Below are 20,087 nucleotides of genomic sequence, written 5' to 3'. Positions count from 1 at the left end.
ACTTTTTTATGCCTGAGCTCACCATCTGCTTCATCAGAGCAAGTCCAGGCTTGGCAGTTAGCAGGTACCTCAGCCTCAGGCTGGATGAGAGTTAAGGGTGGATGGCTTATCAAGGAGGAAGAGGTTTGGCTCTGGAAATATGACCAATGGAGAGGGGGGAGTGGAAAACTCTGTACTCATTCAACTTTAAGGTAAAATGTTGAAAAGCTATGTTAATATAAATGTTATATTTATGTATTTTAGGTTTTGATTTTTAAAAAAACAAATGGGAGGAAGATGATGGAGTACATTGGTGTAATGTAAACAAAAAGACACAACATAAAGAAAAAAAGGTAAAGACAAACCAGAAAATATACCCTCCTCAGGGTTTGTGTAATAAAACATTGGCATACTCTGTGTTATTTACATATTTTTGAGAATAGAAGTTTGGAGCCAAATAATGGCAAGCGCCATTTTGGTGGAGACAAGGCAGACTTTTGGCCTGAACTGATACAAGGCACCAACCCATCCATAAGCCTCTCACAACCATTGACTCAATTTGTGTCATTGCTGTGATCTCTTCTTCTTCCAAACCCGCTGTTAGAAGGCTGGATTAGCAAAATCAACTTAAAGATCCAGCTCATTAAAATTAAAGAATAGAATAAAACAGACTAAGATAGGATGGTGAAGAAAAAAACTTTATTTGTCTCGAGGGGAAATTCAGGAGTCACAGCAGCAATCAAAAAAACAAAACTAAGAAAGTGTATAGAAAGTGCAAAAAGGTCCATAAGAAAATAGGTGATGACAGCTTTGCCATCATTCTCCAGTCAGCCAGCCTCCACCCCCACAGGGTCCAGGACTGAGCTTCTTCAGCAGTCTGTTCAGTCTCAGTCTCCTGGATCCCGTCTGCTCACAGCAGGTGAAGTTCTTCCAATGTGGCGTTGGTGTCCGTTGTTAGCTCCGTTAGCCATGTCTGTGAGTAACATGATGCTTCCCTGCCTTCTGGTATTCCCTCAGTTGGTGGGTTAGCATGGCTAACTTTTCCATCTTATTGGAGGTATGTCCTCAATAACGATGGATGGAAGGACAGGTCGATGTTGTCACTTCTTAGCTCACACCTAAGAACAAACATCAGGCCTTGCACCAGTTAGCACTGACATACTACAGGCTACTAACAGCTGATTTCACATGTAAACAATGCAGCCATGGTTACATGTAGGATCTCCATACAAACAAACATGATTACAATGACATGATTTGATTTTAAAACCTTGTAACAACGTCTATGTTTACACATATTGCAATCATTAAGCATATTACTATCAGTTTTATTAATGCCTATCTTCGATTTAAACAATGAATCTAAGAGGAATTCTGTGGGTCTTGTAGGCAGCCTCAAGAGGACATTTAAGGAGCTGCAAATTTTTCCCTAATCTACATTTTTTCCATTTTCTGCTCTGTTGATTGCTGCTTGGTTTGCACATTATGGCTATTTAGCTTGTGTATTAATGCTGCCTTGATTGTGTGAGTCACCATCCCCTTGGATTCAGCATGTGGAATGAGTATCCCCGTTTTGTTCTTCCTGTCTTCTCCTCTACTCCTCCTTCACATAAGTCTATCTACATATTCAAGGAGTTTCAATGCCCTTAGGTAATTTAAATGCATTGCATTAAAAATGGTTGCAGACCTCCAGTGAGTAAACAAGAAGTTATAAATGCCAGAGCTCCTATGGAAATTGAGCCTTTTTAATTTGCTGTTTGGGGATTGGACTGGCAAATTAGCTGTAACTGCACAGAGAATGAATGAAGAGTTGCAGAAGTTTACATTAATTCTTATCTGCTTGAGCAGGCGACCAAAGAGGCTCTGGGAAGCTGTGAATCTGCACATTTAAAGAGGAGCATCATCTCTGTTTGTGTTCCTTCACAATGTGTCCTGTCACCACTCACTCAAGCTGTCTGTTGTGGTATGTGGTGGCTTCAGACTGGGCGCTGCTTGGTTCAGCCTGTTAATCTCCTTCGTTTCCACTTCATGGACACTTTCACATGCAAGCACACACACACACAAACACGCGTGCACGTACACACATCTTCAAGCTATTTCAGTATAATACAGAGGGACAGATGAGAGCGAGAGTGTGCCAGTGTTTGAGGATTCAGCAGAAATGTGTTTCTTCCAAGTGGGGAATAAAGAGGGGGCATGAGGTTTGCTGCACAATAAACGCCAATCAACTAATAAGTGCTGGCCAGCAAGGTTGTTACCATGGTGATGTGTTAGCTGGCCAGCACCCACACACTCTTACTCACCTTTCTAGTTTTTTGACCATGCATGCTCCAAGTATGAACCTGTATGCACAGCCCCTGTCTGTTTTCATTTTCCGCCCCTGTGTGAGTGTAAGCTTTGTGGCCGTGACCTCGGGGTCAAGCTTTGGTTTGGGGCTGTGCTGTTTGGGCCGCAGGAGCTGTCAGGTTTGGAACAGTATGTTCCCCACAGCCAAATGGGTCAGGACTGCCGGGTCTCGGTCATTGAGGTGGAAAAATACTCACACACAAGCTTTACAAACCAAATCTTCTGGTAGACCCAGTAGGAATGGAGGGAGATGCTGGTTTTGTCCTCATATCGATGGACACAGAACGGAACCGCAGGGTGAGGATAAGCCACCTATTTATTCCTTAAGGTTAGAATTACAGTTGAGTTTAAAGAAGGCTTTGAAAAGCGTAGCTGCATGTGTGTCGCAGCGTTATTTTAGAAGTAGACATGTTGGTTCAATGTAGTGGGCAATACTGTCAGGTTAGTAAAGCTAGCTTGTTGAGTTTTACTTTAGTTTTGTTTAGAGTTTGGAAATTCAACTGAGCTTCAGTTTATGTGATTTAGCTCAGGGTTGGTCTGTTCTCAGGTGGAGGGTTGGTGGTTTGGTTCCAGCCCTGCTGTCTACATGCCGGCAAGACACTTTGCCCCAAACTGCCTCCTGTGCTTTGGATGGTGAAATGCACATACTGGCTACATGTACATGCAGTCAATATTCAGGTTAAGGTCAATATTCTGGTTTCTGAAACATCCCGTTTACATTCGTAAACAAACACGGTTATTCCTGTTTACATGGTGTCCTGATCAAAACAGCGCTACACGGACAACATTGTGATGCACAGAGAACGTCATGACACTAGGGATAGGTGCGTAGTTTGGTACTTTTATGGGTATCAACCAAATCCTGTGAAAAATACCGGATACAGATTCACATAAAATCAAAAGGTACCATGTTTAGGTACCTACGTGCATCCTTGTGACTGTGAGAGAGTGGAAGAGTAGGTGATTTCCCATGCTGGACATAATCACAGCATTGCAAGGTTATATACTAAAGAATAAATGTTAGATTGAGAAAAATATATATTTAAAATATTTTATTATCAAACAAATTGATGTTTTTGCCAAACAAACACAAAAAAAGTACTGAAAATTGGTACCCTTGAGTACCGGTACTGGTTGCCAGGTACTGGACATAGATACTGTATCATTTCAAATGTGAATGGTACCTATCCCTACATGACACAGTGCTTGTCATTTCTGCTTCTTCTTCCTGTATCCATAGCAACAGCAGCAACAACAAGCAGCACGACAGATTTCCTATTCTCAAGGGACCAAGATTCCTTGCAAACAGTTCATACGCACAACACAAATTAATGTTCCTTTGGGGATATTCTGATAGGCATGACCAAATATTCATGTTAGAAAAGGAACCAGAATACCAGCATATTCCGGTTTTTAAAAAGGGTTATTCATGTTTACATGGATGTTACAAGGGCCCATGCCACCCATAACTATCCTTGCCTGAAGTAATTTTAAAGAGAGGTTATTGTCTTTTTTAGGTGATATACTGTCCCTCTGGTACCCAAGTAATAGCTTTACATGTTTTACAGCTCAAAATCTCTATTAGTGTTTTTGTAAACCCTTATTTGAGCCCCTGCCTGAAATGCTTCGTTTTAGCTGCTGCTTTAACCTGGACCCTCTGCTCCATGACCCCTGTAGCTTCTGATGAGCAGTTCAGGGACAGATCCACAAACACATAAATTTTTAGATGTTTAAATGCCCACTTTTAGGATGTGAATCTGAAGGAGTGTGGAAAAAAACCCAATATATGGTAGTATCTTGGTAGGTGGACGACTCACCTCTGTGCGCTGCAGGACTGAGAGATACAGAAGATCTTCCTCCCTGCAGCCATCAGAGTGTATAATTCTTTAATCAGAAGATGAGCCCAAACTACATGAATTTCCTATCGGGGATAAATAAAGTATATTTTATCTTTTATCTTTTTTATTTTATCTGGATTTTTTGTTTTACGGTTTTAAATCAGGATCTTTTGTCAGTTTTTTTTTTTTTTTTTGTCATGTCAGATCCCCTGAATAACTCTTAAAAACTAACTCACACATGATGTTTGTTTTTTGGGAAAACACGGCTCCTGATATAGTCTGTATACATCATCATCATAAATCAACCTTTTCACTTGGTCTTGTGTTAAAAAGCAAACTAAAAATTGCAAAAATCAGAACTATTAAAGAATTGCAGTTTAAATCGAATCGGCACCCCCAAAATTGAATCAGGAGGAAAGGGCATCGTCCCAGCCCTGGAAATCTAGTTACCCTATATCAAGTTTTTTGACATATGTGAAAGTACCTCTCTCTTTACAGTATAGAGCACTATCATCACAGGAACACAGGATAAAAATATAATCAATATAAATATGACTCAAGGTCTGATTTATACACAAAGGTGTTTCATAAGATGATAGTTAAAGTGGAGCTCTATTTATTGACTGCTTTCAGCAGACGGACCATAAAGACAGTGGTGAGGTGATTTAGCATAATAGCCTCTTAATATAATGCTTGGTTTATTAATGATGAGTGCCGTCTTTGTTTTTCAGATACTACTCTTGTGCTCTTGGCCTCCGTGAGAGTGTTCATGAATGATCTTGTTTACATGTAAAACCCATCAGATGGTTATGAGGATGCAAAAACACAGTTATCTCTGTTTATCTATTTGCTTCAACATTTTCTTTTTCCCTTTCTTCTTCTCTCATGCCTTCCTCTCTGTCTTCTCCCCTCCTCTCTTATCTGTGTTGGCAGGAGGCTTAAAACTGTAAATGAGATTATATGGAGGTGTTCCAAACTGTGACATCTGGCCCTCTGGCCCGGCTTCAGTTCCAAAAAGACAATCTGACACGTATGCTGCACACATGCAGGCTAGAAGACAATGACAGATTGCAGATAACTTGTGAAGGAAGGAAATAATTACACAGAATCCTAAACAAACAGGCTTGTTTGTTCAACATTCATGCAAAAATATTTTTTCTCTTCATGCTGCAGTTAAAGTAGACCTTGAAAAAGATGCTCTGCACTCACACATTACTCTGCCTCATTGAGTGCAGTGTCTGCAAAGCTGTTACTTCAGTTGAATAAATTCAGGATTTTGCTTTGAATCCCAAACATTGCTGTGAGAGGGGCTGGTGCGGCACACTGCAGAAAGTAAAAAAACACATTATAGATTCTCAAGAAAGCTTTTTTATTCATCACTGGTGTTTACATTGAAGCAAAATGAGCAACTATCGATTCGGCTGCTCTCAACTTCCAGAGGAACTAATTGTGCTCGTGGGTGGTGCCAAACTTTCAGCCCCTGTGACTCAGAGAGCAGAGTAACTCCTGTAATTAAGCCACAGGAGCATGTCTTCTATTCAGGGTCACAGATGAATAGGAAGCAGAGGAGAATGCTGATTATGCGTCACATGCTTCTTTCTTCAGACTCATATCAAAGTCACAAATCACAGAGTGTATACAAATCACCTTTATCTCTATTATGCCTTTAATTTCCTGTATGGCCGCGCAGGTTGCCATCTGATCCCAGAACGCTCTTCCTCTTTAAACTGAAATGATCTCGATCTTGATGTTGCAGATGGGGCCCCGCTGAGCGAGCTGTCGTGGCCTTCATCTCTTGCCGTGGTGGCTGTTTCCTTCTCTGGCCTCTTCACCTTTGTCTTCCTCATGCTGGCCTGCCTCTGCTGCAAGAAGGGCGACATAGGCTTCAAGGTGAGTTCACTGCTGCCCCCTGCTGGAGGTGGTGGGGTGAAACAAACTGTGTGTGATGAGTGTGTGATGGATGAGGGGGATCCTGCTTGTTGAGTTACTTTTGAAAATACTAAAGAGAAAACCAGTAATAATGAGGTAAGAGTAATGTATCACTGATACAAAATTAAGTGGAAAAATGAAAAAGAAATGGAAATAATTCAATTTGTTTCATTTCTTTTTGAACTGCCATTAAACTTTTTTTCAAATGTGTTGAGGAACATGCTGATGTAATAGTCAAAAGAAGGCTGCAACTTAGAGTTAATCCTTTAAAGTCTGGTAGCGTACTCAACTTCTATCCTTCAAATTAAAAAGTGTATGCATTAGCTTTGAAGGCACAAGTTTGTTTCTTCAAAGGAGTTTAAATGCCACATAAATAAACAGTTTTCAGTTCACCGGGATGAGCAGAGAAAAAATGCCAAGAAAAGAGCAAAACTGTTTATTATTATTATTTCCATTAATTCCTGGTGAATATATTCCTGATGTCTGTTTGGGCTCTAGAATATGCAGCTATCATTGTTAAAAATGTGATGTCTTTTGTCCTTTAAGTTAAATAAAGTGGAAAAAAGATTTTAAAAAAAGATTTATTTTGATATAAGAGTTATTAGGTGCCATTTTTGTCCCAAAGATGCACCTGATCATACATTTTTTTTAAAACGATATTTGATTGTGTTTCCCATTTAATACAGAAAATATGTGTCAATGATTAATTCATAAAGCTTAAAGTTAAAATAACCCCAGAAAAGAAAAATAAGTAAATAAAAAGATACGAAATACAAAAAAAAAAAAAAAAAAAAAAGGGGGAAAGGTGGAGGGCTTGATTGTAATGAATAGCCTGATGATCTGAATTACTTTTTGAAGCAGCTGTGAGGAGTTTCAAAGTGATCTTGAAAAGTCTCCTTTCTAGATATATACCCGATCATAATCCACACTTTGAAATAAGATTATCAATGTCAGTATAGGTAATTTCAAACTGCTACTTGGTAGCTTCCCGATTGGATTGGGCACGTCTAGGTTTCTATGACAACACCACATCAGCTGACAACTTTTAGAAAAGAAAGAACTGAGTTTTCCCCTGCTTTAAAATAATTTCTTGGGTTCATTTCAACAAAATGAAGAGTGGGGTTACATTAGCTGTGCTTGTAGATGAACACTGGCAGGACATAACCAGGATTCACTGACATTACCCATTACTGACAGCACTGGGCTGTCAGCGCTAAGAATGGATGGCTACTAAACTACTGTACAAACCTAGAGTTTGCTTGTTGTCACATTAGCCCACAGATATGTCGTGGCACCAGGCTACTAGTAGCGCTACATATAGCGGGCTACTGACGTAGAAGGATTATAGCACCCAGCTATACCCGGCTCTCAACTTCATGCCCTGTGAATGCCAAATTGATTTCTCAAGGACTTTCCTCATTATATGCAAGTGATATCGCCTAATACCCTTACCCATCCCACGCTGGCACACATTGTCTTTGTGTTGCCTTTAGCTGCCAGCATGAGTCAGCCATGCTGTGTCAAACATGGGCACTGAACTAAACGGCTGATCCGGGCGACCACAGTCTGACACAGGCAGGAGGCATATGGAGAGGGAGAGGAAACTGCAGAGCCACTGTGCTCCTCCTCAGCCTTACAAGCGTTTTATCATTACACTGCTTCTCATTTTGTGGCGTTAGCATCAAAACATGTTTTCATTCTTGTCATGCATTCTAATGTTTCTAATACCTTAAGCTGCAGAGGGGATAAATAACCCGACTCAAGAGCAGAGACTTTGGTTAAGATTACTTGTGCAAATTTGATTCCACAGTATTCCTCGCCCCCATAATTCATTGCTTGAATCAAGGGGGAATAAAATGTTGTGGATGCAGTAAATGAAAACCCTGTTCAGCTTTTTGTTGGTGATTAGAGAAGTGCAAAGCAGCAGAGGAAGGGTGTGAGATTGTGGAGTCTGTGCTTTAGCAGTCTTACTGAACAGCTTGTGGTAGGTAGCTGCTAAAGGGATAACAGTGTTTCTAATGAGCACAACGAAGAAAGACACCATTACCAACTTCTGGACTGTTCCACTTTGTGTGCCCACTTTTTTCTCCCACACCACATCGTCTTCCCCTCATTACCTGGATCTGTATTTCACTAACCTGCAGGAATACCAGCAGATGAGATCTGTGTCCTCTTCTAATTGGCGGTTCATTTACTGTGAAAACTTGTCAAATGATGACAAAATGGTGACTCAAGCTGCTTAAAGAACATCAAGCAATAGTTGATTCATTCGACTATAACACATCATGCCTTTGCTCTAAACCTGGTTGACACACAGATATGACACTATTGATTTCTGGAGGTGTTGTTTTATGGTAGCCTGTCATCTGTAAGGGGTAAAGCTGTCCTTGAAGCTGGAGATACATAGCCATGCTTGAAGAAACTTACATGGGCAGATTGTTAGTAGTTCTTTGCAGTATTAATTTGTTGTTTTGACACTTCATCTTGCAGGAAAAGAAATGAGAACAGTTGGAAAAACATCTTTTCAGTGTTTTCATATCCCTTTGTCACTCAACAAATCAGTGAATTAAGACAGCAGGCACAATTTCTTCTCCTTGTATTGATGTTTTGGATCGGTTTCCTTTTTGCCATAGCAAATTAAAACAGGGTTGAGCTTTTTCCGTGCTTCAGAAAGTCTATGAAATAAATGCAGCTTCACTGTACTATCTTCACGTTTTGTTAACATCAGGAAATCTGCTTGAAAGCTGCTGCAAAACGGTCCATTCTAAAAATGGCACAAGCTTTATAAGATCATCATGAGACTTGCAGAAAGGATGAGGCCATTACATAAGGATCTTCTAACCTGTTTCCACAAAGTGGTTTAGTTTGTTTCGTCGTGGTACGGCACCTGTTTTGTGGCGTTTCCACTGACTAATTGCGGGACAGATCCCAAAATAACCAAGAAGAGCTATCCCACTTTTTGGGACCCTTCTGTTGGGGTGTCAGACTAAACCAATCCAGCCCTGGATGGTGGAGCTACGACACTGCAGATTGTTGATTGGTCTAAAGAATCGTCACAATTGACAGCAGATGTATTTCTCCTTGTGGCACACAGCCTTCTCTGAAACAAAGCTTGATTGCGCTTTCTAACAAAAAAATAAATAGATAAAAAACTATGGAAATCACAAAGAACATGAATTACTGGATTGTCGCTCTTTGTTTACTGTGTTGTGTTTTTCTTCTTTATTGGATTCATTAGTGGGGTACACTGTGTCGCATTGTTATGGCGTCATGTTACTACATAACTGACGCAGCTATCGGCATCTGGCTCACACGCCGCCTACCACAAGGGTGCACGGTTGGCTGTGGAAACGCAAACAGGATCAGGCTTAACCCATCCAGCCCGTACCAAACTGTACTGATCAGAACCGGACTGCTTGGTGGAAACAGGGCTTAAAGATCTACCAGACTGGCCTCCATGTGGCTGGCCAATCAGAGTGAAGGGGGTTTGTGGAGCAGGGGGGCTTAAAGAGACAGCAGCTGAAACGAAACCTTTTAGATCAGAGCTGAAATGAGGGTTTTCAAAAACAACATTGTAAAAGAAATCAGTTTGAACTGTTACTCATAAAGCTACTGTACTTGAGTTCCAGAGGGACAACATAAAGTCATAAAATACCCCCTCAATGCCCCCTCTTTAAATTGTACAGCTGGGGTCATCTTTTACATACAAGTAACTGTGGCTTACATTAAAAAGCAATCACTGAGGAAGGGAGATACATTTTTAGTTTCTGCTACTTTGAGGCAAAAATGTGATCAGTGTATTTCCAGAACAGTTTTTTACCTGCACAGATAGCCGCTATGGATAACATAGCATTTTTTTCAACATCGTTGTATCCTAAAATGTTAAGTTTACACTACTGTGAATAAAAAGGCTAAGACTGAGGCCTTGTACACAAACCGATATTTGGCTGTGTTTTTCAGACGTGAAACCTGTACCAGCCAATCAGAACGAACCTCCATCATTCAGCTGTGACATATGAGAAGCAAAAGCTCTGTTTCCCAGCATTTACATGAACCATCATTTTAGTTTTCTTCACTGTGATCTTGTGTGTTCTATTATGGCTTTTTCATGTTGAGGTCACCATCCAGCCACAGAGCTGCTAAAGTAAGCATACTCCTTGGACTGACGTCAGAAGTCTGTGTGTGAATATGTTTAGATAAGGCAACTTTTTGGAATGTCATATTTGCAGTGCTAGAATGAACATTGCTGCTTTTTGTGTTGCTAATGGTAGCTTCAAATGTCTTAATAAATCTCGTGGTAATGGAAACTTTACAGATGACTCACAAGGTTTGCCGGATTGAAACTTGAGGACTTCATTTCACCTCCTAGAATTTCAGCAAGTTGCAATTGTGTCATCTTTTTCTGTAACAGTGAAAAACATTCACAGCTTTGATGCCATTTGTGCTCTGTGCTCAGCTTGTTGTGGCTGCGCTTGTTATTTTCCTCTGTATGTGATGGCTGATAGCAAAAACCAACCTGCTGTGTCAGAATGTGTAGGTGCCTTGATAAGAAAATGGGAGCAACTTTTATTAGATGTTTAAAACTGTGCAACATATTATCAAATAAATAAATGAATAATAACAAAATGTACCTATTGTAGGTTTATCCCTTATCAAACTGACAAATATGTCGTGCATCTCTTGGGATGTAATGTAAACAAAACAATAAACTTCAAATTGATCCCCGTGCATCTTTGGCAGCATACATCACAGAGTGTTTAAACACTTTTCCACTCTCCCCCATCTTTTTTTGGCACCAGCTCACAACTCAACGGCTCACTTGTAAGGTGTGCATTCGTGTGAGACTGCAAAAACCGCACCACTGCGTCTTCCAAAAAGCTTCATTATTCCCCTCCATCCCTGTGCTCTTACTGGAGCGCAGAGTGTGAGGCCTGGTATTAAGTGCTTTCTAAACTGAAGGCTCTCTGGGGAGCTATGCAACGCTGACTCACAGCCAGGTGCTCGCTTTCACGCTCCGCTCTGAGGAGAGTGGCAGATGGTTCTGCTGAATGAGAAGCACGCACGCACACATTCCTCCATGCACGCTCTGGCGTTTTAGGACATGTAAATACACACAAACACAAACAATGAGCCATTAGGGTTTTTTATATTAGCCTAGCCTAAAGACCACTCTCCTGCACTCTCTTTCTCTTTTCCTATTTCCTCCTCACTTTTCTCCTGTTTTACCCCAGTGGTTGCTGCAAGTTGGAGATTTGATGGATAAGAGTTCTTAAGCCAGCAGAGAGATGAGTGGAGGGATGGGAGGGTGGTTCATTGATTCGGCTCTTGAACAGAAAATTTATGCCAGCCTCGTCTCCAAACATAGCAACTTTCTTGGCAGCTGATTCAAGACTGATGTAAACGGTAAATAGACTGTATTTATACCACACTTTCTGCAGTCCTGCAACTACTCCAAGTGCTTTGACATAACATGCCACATTCACACCACATTCATACACTGATGGCAGAGGCTGCTGTGTTAAGCACCCATCAGTTTTTACTACTTCTGTCACTCAGCTGGCACAGCAGGTGAGCACAGTTTTCGAGTGTCTTACCCAAGGACTACGAGACTTAGGATCAAACCTCCAGTCTTTTGATTAAATGATGACCAACTCTACCACTGAGGCACAGCTGCCCCATGTACACAGATGAGTAATACTGCACAGAAACCACATGGAGGGAGGTTATCAGCAGAAATTGGTGCTTCTGACTTCAGAAACTTCTATGTCTAATAAGACAAAGGGTGATAAAAAACACGTTTTCTTATCACATGGGAATGACAACAAAAGCATCATTTCAGTGAGCGATAGCAGTGATGCTTAAAATGTGACCACTTAAGATGCGACTTACATGATGCTAATCGGAAAACACCTTGCATGCGTATAACAATCGTTGATTAACACCCTCCAAGGGTACTGTCAGTGTTGAAAATAGAAACTTAATGCAAAAAAATATTATTTTCATTAGGATTAGTTTGCATTTTCAAACGCCTTTGTGTTAAACTTGTTAGATTATGAGGTGATCATTTAAGCAGAACAGTTATTAGGACTTAAGCCTGGTTAAGACTTCTGCTCCTGAATCGACAGTGTACCCTATAAATTGTGTGTGTGCAGTGGCAGCAAGGTCAGGTTTTTGGTCTGTGTTTTCTGCTGGAGGCACAGACCAAAGCCATGTATGTGCTAAAAATAGCAGGGTCCCGCAGGCTTGTCGCCTGAGGAAAAAATATACAGCAGATTTTAAAAATATATCTTTTTTCAGAAAATTCTGCAGTCTCACTCTTATTCACTGCAGAAAGTGGTTGGAGTGAAAGGGTCATTAAGGATTTAGACCTAAAATGGAATTAGCCATCCTACTGAAACCCCAATTTAAAGAGGTCTGAGGTAAACATTACAATAAGGTAGGGGTGATTCAGATTTTTTTATTTTATTTAATTTATTTAATTTATTTATTTTTTTATTTATATTAGGAGGTATCAATTTTTAGGGGGGTCTGGATGACAAATGCACACAGACAGATATAAGCCTTTCATTTGCTCTTTCTACTATGATTTCCATTTAATTGCAGTCAGTTACATTATTATTGTTTGGTTAAAGATATTATAAACATTTTATATATGTGGGTTAGAGATGAGTATAGAGTTATGAACTCTTTACCCACAATATTCTGTCTTTAGTACGGAGTTCCAGTAATTTAAAATCAAACTGTGCCATTTTTCAGTACATTGACCGTACTGGACAACAACACAGCATTGCAACTTTTTTTTTTTTTTTTTTTTTTTTTTTTTTAATACAGAGAAATTAATATGTTCAATTGAAAACGTTGGGATTGTTTTTTTTTTTTAAAAAGGAATATTTATTGTCACACAAACACCCACAAAAGAATCTGCCAAAGCTGTCACAACACTACCAGGATGTAAACAACCACAGATGACTGATGGCATCTCGCAGCGCTGCATTGTTTGAGGCGTCCACTATTGTAGCTACTCGGGATAGCTTCTTCCACTCGCTAATCAACACACAAAGTCACTTGCCCACTGGGCACACTGTCGTTGGCTGAGGTAGCCACGCTTATCATCCGCCCAGAAATGTCCCGATACAACCAAAATGTCAACATTCAGGCAGAGAAGGGGGTTGAGGCATACATAGACACTGACACACATGTATTGAGGTCTGTAGGAGACGTTTAAGCAGAATAATTCTTGTAAAAGTTGACTTTTTTTTCAGGAATCCTCCAGACTCTACCTTTGAGGAAAAAGCTTCTGTAAAATACACAGAGGTTACAGGCAGTATGTGGAAATACAACCTGTAGTGCAGAATCTTAGTGTGAAACTGTAGATAGCCAGTTGTTTTCTGAAAAGAATAGTGCTGTCTCTGACACCCTCTTTGGCTTCTCACCTGCACATTCACAATCATATCTGAATATTAGTACTGTGAAGGTCTCATATCAGCTAATTGTGTTAACTCGTATAAATCTTGATCTGCCCTGACAATTTCTCTGCTAATCCACCACATGATCTGCTTCATGCTTTAGGTTATACAATTTGTTCTGTACTAAAGCAAGGCTAATGCCCTTGTTTCATTTGGCTGTGTATCTTTCCCTTTCCTGTTGATTTTTTTTCACTACAGAGAAGGTTGAACCTTTCTTTGTGAAACAACTTGTGATGGCGATAAAGAGCAAATAATGAAATCATCTAGGTTTTTCAAGTTTTGTATGTCACTTATTATTAGTTTAATCTGTGCAACATACATTTTTATTTCATGCTATACAGAGGTTTGCAGAGGCAGCTTGCTCCAGGGACACTTTACAACATTAGACAGCAAGGACACTGCAGTAGAGCAGGGAGCAGCGACAGATGGGTGCAGAAAAAAGGGTAGCGGAGGATGTGAGAGGGTCACTGTTTTCCGTTCCCCAGGGTTCTTGTTCTGCACAGCTGTGGACAGTTGCAGCTTTTCTTGCGTGTATTTAGGTGTTATGTGGACTCTTCACTAGAACGGATCAGGGGGAGATGTGGTGAATTGAATTGAGATGTTTGTGTAGGAGGATACATTCAACACCAAGTTCTGATGGAGTGGTATTATTCATTAAATACCGGAACAGGTACTTTGCATAGTTTTCCATCATTCATGAATCATGTTTTTCAATTCTGGAAAACCTTGAAGTGTGTTCTTGTAATTCACTGGCAAAGGTTAGTGCTTAACTCCTTCCAAACACATCTGACTCATTTATTTGAGGCTAGAATGTATCAGAATGTAACCCTGACTTCGCACAAAGACACAGAAACTAAAGCTTTTTATGTTGTGTTTAATTGGCTTCTTTTCTTTTTCAACTAAAAGTATTTGATGTCACTAAAGGGCTTTCTATTGGGAATTTGGTGTGTGTAGTAGCACAAAAAAAGAAGAAAGAAGGTCTTTGTCTATGCAGTCCAACACATGCATTAGTGTGTTCCCCCTACAGCGTCCCTGCACTCACCCACTCAATACATCCCACAACGTACATGACTTAAGTAAATGGCTAGGTGGGCGTGCCTCAGTGCATTCGATTGCCTTCACAGATGAACCATTGTTTTCCACTATTTCAGAGTAGGATGGCTTGTGGGGAGCGGATGACTAATCCCAGCATGTGTCTTTCCACCAGGAGTTTGAAAACACTGAGGGAGAGGAGTACCAGGCAGATCTCTCTGCCCTGGCCTCGCCTTCCTCCCAGAATGGCCCCGAGGTCTACATCCTTCCCCTCACCGAGGTCTCCCTGCCTGTCTCCAAACAGCCTGGCAGATCCAGTAAGAAACCACACATCACCACAGTATGAATAATACACACACTTCATAATGCCTTGAACTTTTAATGACCTGGTTTTCAGTTCTGTGTGAAGCTTGTGTCTGTCCTTTTTCCCTTTCTTTTAAATCCCCCTTTCTTTCTTCTCTTTTTTAAAATTTCTTTCTTTCTTTGTTTTTTGAAGCATGTCTCCCTAGTCTGCCCTAATTCTCAGCTCTTCGGGAAGAGTAATCTTTTTCTACAGTTATAAAGTTAGAAAATGTTTTATCTCTGATGCCTATATCCCAAATTAGCTGTTCTTAATATTATGTAAATTTCATAAACTTTTAAAAAACGATGGCCTCTTTTATCTCAGTGTCCATGCCTTGGTTCCCACACTCAACAAGGGACACACATCTGTCCATTATGCAATGTATTTAGGTTTGGCCTACTGCAGTGCTGGGATGTATGCTGTATCTAAAACCTTCAGCCCAATGAAGGGGTAGGAATCTGACCTAACCCTGTAGTGTGTGTTATTTTGGGGGTTCTCTGTGTGTTTCTGCATTCTACACTAACACTGATGTCAACAGTTTCTACAGTTCTACAGTTTCATTATCGGACGCTTTTGTCCAAAGTGACTTACAACACAAACAAGAGTTTAGACAGAAGGAAAACCTAGTGCGACAACAGTGCTAGAAATTATTTGGCTCCACTAGAGCTGCCATTAAGAGCCGGATTTTTTTTTAATAATGTATAATAATCTTACCAACTAACCACAATTAATTGCTGCAACAATTTACTTCAACCTTTAACAACATTTAATATTAGTACTGAAAAAATCTATAAGAGCTGAGTCTTATACCTACTGACTCATTCTACCCCTGAGGACAAGTGGAGAAGGGTTAGCCTAAGTGCTTAAGTGTTCCCTGAACAGATAAGTCTTCAGACATGTCTTAAAAAGTAGAAAGGGACTCTGTGGATCATGTAGAGTTAGGTAATTCATTCCACTATTTGGGCACAACAGAGGAGAAGAGTCTGGCTAAAGATTTGGAGCCGCCCTGGGCTGGGAGCATCAGACATCTTTCACAAGCAGAGCTTAGTGGGCAAGACAGAGTGTAGACCTGGACGAGAGACCCCAGGTAGGCAGGAGCTGTTCTTGTCAATGTTTTGTAAGCCAGAAGAAGAGCTTTGAATCTGATTTGAGCTGCTAGAAGCCAGTGAAGAGAGCTGGGTGACATGCTGTTTTGGGCTTGTTGAAGACCAGACGTGCTGCTGCATTGTGGATCATCTGCAGAGGTTGAAATGTACACACAGGGAGGCCTGCGTGGGTTTAATCCATCACATGTTTTTTTTTTTTTTTTTTTACAAAACTAACTCCTAAATAGTTTAAATATTGTGGTTATATTTTAAGAAAGTGGATTTCGATGGTTTGGGAATCAAATGGTGCAAAAACAACGTAAAAACTGGTGAAAATAGAAAAAAACAGGCCAGCATCTGGACAACAAAACACTAGGAATAATTGAGTAATGCTGGAATTTACTAAAAAAGAAGCACCAGATGTAACATCCCTCAGATAATGAGGTCAATTTGCACGAGGTTAGCTACTGAGTATCAAGAGGACATTACACAGAGATAAAGTGCCTCAGTCATAGAGATGGAAAGAGTTTTGCTGTTATGTGAGAATTTTTTTCACAAATAGTTTTGCAACTACAGAATAACATTCCTCACTCATCATCAAAAGTAAATCTATTCAAAAATGGGATAATCTAAGGAGATGTTTGTACAAAGAAAGCCAGGGACAAGGCAGTTCAGTCTGTGGACCCCAAGTTGGCACCCCATTAAAAGCAGAAACAACTCTTAAATAGGAATCACTGCATGGGCTCAAAATCATTTCCTGTATATGACTTTCTGTGCACAAACTTGCAGCCTCAGATGGTGTTTACAAGTGCGAAATAAAGGCAAAAGAAACCGCCTCCAGTCTTCCCTTCTCAGGGTACACAGATGATAAATGTCTGTCTTTGTGCTTCATAATCAGGTGCAGCTAGAGATTGAAAACTGCATTTTTTATTTAAAACCAAGTACTACCGTTATCTCAAGTCAACAAAGGCTGGTCTCTACCACTTTTGTTGCATTTGTTTTGGACCATGGTGATGCTTTTTGTATGCTTCCTCTCAGTCTTACATACTCAGGAAACTTCTTTTTGGGCACTGTCAACACTGGCAGGTTGTGATTTAAGTCTATGTTAGGTCTACCATTTTCATACATTTTAAATATATGAGTCAGAGGAGTTCAAGTGCTTACAGCCTCGATTCCCAAGAACTTCTCTTCTCACAAGTCAGAACTGAAGAGAGGTTTCTGCCCCTTTCAGTCAGAATGAATTTAAAAAATAGTTTAAGCTACATGAACTGGTCTTATTGGGCAGTCAACACTAAGAAAAAATTGTAATTTTACAGGAAGTGTTCTGTAATTTGTAACAGATTTTTCCTGTTTTCTCATAAAACAACAAAATGCTAGAAGGTTTACATATATTTTCAGTTGGCCATGATATAGATGGAATTTTACCTAATGGTGATTGTGGCCAGTGGTATTCACAATAACAATAAAAAAACAGGCTTTACGAGTAGATACATAAATTCTTGTGATTGACAAAAAATGCAGATTTCTTACTCAAAGGTAGAGTCTTCAGGAATTTTTGTCAATTGTTCGTAATCACAACATTCAAACGGGGCTCCTGCTTGGCTGAGCGCTAGCAGCAGCGCACACCCACTTCCTCTGACCACCTCCAAACGTGACAACGCGAAAACATTCACTAGCACAGCAACCACCTGAAGTACTGTGTTTTAACATGGGAGAGACTCAAGAGCCGGAAACCTGACTTGGCATGCTGGTACAAGCTAATCACGAATATTTGACACATACCTGGTTAGCAGAAAGCTAACTTGTGTGGCTCTTCATCCCATGCTGCCCTCCAAGTACCCAAAGCGAGTGAAAGTTGAGCTAAACTTTTAGATAAAAAAGCTTTATCTATTTAGTGTTTTGTTTCACTTCAGTTGTTTGTCTTTCTCCTTGATACATCCACTATCTTGCTACAGCCACTCAGGAAAGCTTCTTCTACTTGCTAATCAACATGTAAAGTCACTTGTGCAATGGGCTCGCTGTGATTGGCTGATGCAACCACGCTTACTCTCCACCCAGAAACGTCCCGAAACGACCCAAACATCAAAACACAGGCTAAGGAGAGGGTTTGAGGAAGACACAGACACTAACACACATGTATAGAGGCTCCTAGGAGACAATTAGGAAGGATTATTCCTGTAAAAGTTGACATTCTAGTTTTAGGAAAATCCTGCAGACTCTACCTTAAAATGTCACCATCGATTATCTTATTGTTCTTGTTTGTTGTGTCTAAAAAATTGTTGGGATTAAAAAAAGAATACTAATACTGTTTTGCTAACCTATTCAAGAACAATTGTATTCTGTCATGTTATTTTTTATGATGTAGTAAGATAAATGAGTAAGTTATCACGTAAAAACAAGCTTTGAGAATGTCAAACTAAGTCTGATATGACCACGCTTAAAAAGAAACGAACATCACATCTTGGCTTTGACATGGAGCTCTTTTGATATTCTAATTTAATCTTACATAATCCAAAATCAGTACTCTGGTACACGTTCATAACATGTTAGTGTGTTGAATTTGTATTCTACGTCTGTGGTCCTTCCCCAGCGACGTCACAGCCCGCCTCATTCTCTGCAGGTCATTCTACCTCAAACATAGCCTTTAAAATGTGTGCGTGTGTGTGTGTATTTCATAGTGAGCCAGTTCCTGGGTACTCTCTCTGCCTCTCCCTGCATGACTCACTAGCTGTCTGCACGGCGCTGTGTGTTCAGCCAGGAGGGAGGTGAGATGGGGCTCTGCATCTGAGTTTGCAAGCTCCGGCAAATGATTGGATGAGGCAGCCTCAGGCTCTCAGCCAATCACTAGTCTCCCCTCTGTCCTCCATAGCTACGACTGTATGATTGGTCCAGGTGTTGCAGGGTGAAGAAGGGATATATAGCGAAAGGCGATCATGACTGAGGATAAGTGCTGTCATTTTACTAAGTCAAAGAGAAGAAGATGCTGAACAGCTGTATTTAGTTGTTTGGTTGTACTTTTTTGAATATTTAGAGTTTTACAGAAAATATAAAAATCATGCCTTTCATTTTCAAAAAGAAACACTGAAAGTTATGCAGTTGCATGAATTCATGAATTATCCAGCATTTTGATAATGCTGCATCAATAATCTTTGGGTGGGGAACTAAGCAGATGCCTAAATTTGAATTGAAGTAATGCATGCATCATACATTATTCACCCAATTCAGTGTAATTGCATATTAAACAAAAACGCCAGTGATGCAGTTTTTAAAGAAGCCATGAATGGTGTGCTCTATATGTGCACAGCATTGATGGTACATCTGTATGAACACTCAGTACAACGTTGCTATTGATCTGACAGCCGTGCTTTCACTTGTTGCTCTAATCTTTTATTCAGGAGGTCATGTAAAGCTTTCATGCCCACGACAGAGACCCCATGCTTCAAAGTGAACTGATTGTGCGTACATCATTCCAAAAACCCACCGATCCCACAGTTTGACTAGACCCTTCCATCCCTTTTGTGAATGCCACGTGTGGGACGAGAATGCACACTCACACATTCCACATTTGGAATAATACCACTTCTTAATTCCTCCCCATCAGGGATGAGGCTGTGGTGAAAAAGTGTGGGTCTGTTATCACCGTGACAACCTCTGCCTAAGCGTTCCAGCACAGAATGGGCCTAGTGTGTGCCTGCATATGAGTGTCAGCACGTCTATATGTGTGTGTATGTGCTTTTGGTGCACTGGGTACCAGGAGACACAGCGTGAGCGTGTGAGTGAGCGTCCTAAACAATGGCTGCGATTTAGGCCGGCTGGGCAGTGGGTGAGCATAAGGCCGGGTTGAAGCGTCCGTGGAACGCACCAGTGGAGGATGGGCATAATGGGGAGAATACAGTGAAGGGTCTGTGACAGAATGAGGAGAGACAGGGGAAGGGTGGTGGCATGCACCAGGGCCTAAGAGTCGGGGAGGAGGGGGCTTGAGATAGGGTGTGTATGACAGAGGTCTTTTTTTTGCATCTGACAGAGCAGTGTTTGTGTCCTGTTTGGCTGAGGAATTCTGCTGTCCAGG

At 40.6% G+C, this 20,087-nt stretch overlaps 1 protein-coding gene across 1 annotated transcript in view; it reads left to right on the top strand.

The window, feature by feature from the left end:
• The window catches only part of aatka (apoptosis-associated tyrosine kinase a), a 46,349-nt gene that overhangs the window by 14,782 nt on the left and 11,480 nt on the right, over positions 1-20,087 (top strand). The window contains exons 2-3 of the mRNA XM_074697358.1: positions 5,920-6,053; positions 14,766-14,907. Of these exons, the coding sequence (XP_074553459.1) occupies positions 5,920-6,053; positions 14,766-14,907 (276 nt within the window). The remainder of the gene's footprint in view (positions 1-5,919; positions 6,054-14,765; positions 14,908-20,087) is intronic.

This window comes from Halichoeres trimaculatus, unplaced genomic scaffold (genome assembly GCF_033239565.1).
Source record: "Halichoeres trimaculatus isolate MK-OKI-2021-1 unplaced genomic scaffold, fHalTri1.1 fHalTri1_scaffold_20, whole genome shotgun sequence".
In the NCBI taxonomy this organism is placed as follows: domain Eukaryota; kingdom Metazoa; phylum Chordata; class Actinopteri; order Labriformes; family Labridae; genus Halichoeres; species Halichoeres trimaculatus.
This window is presented reverse-complemented; position numbering and strand designations above follow the sequence as displayed.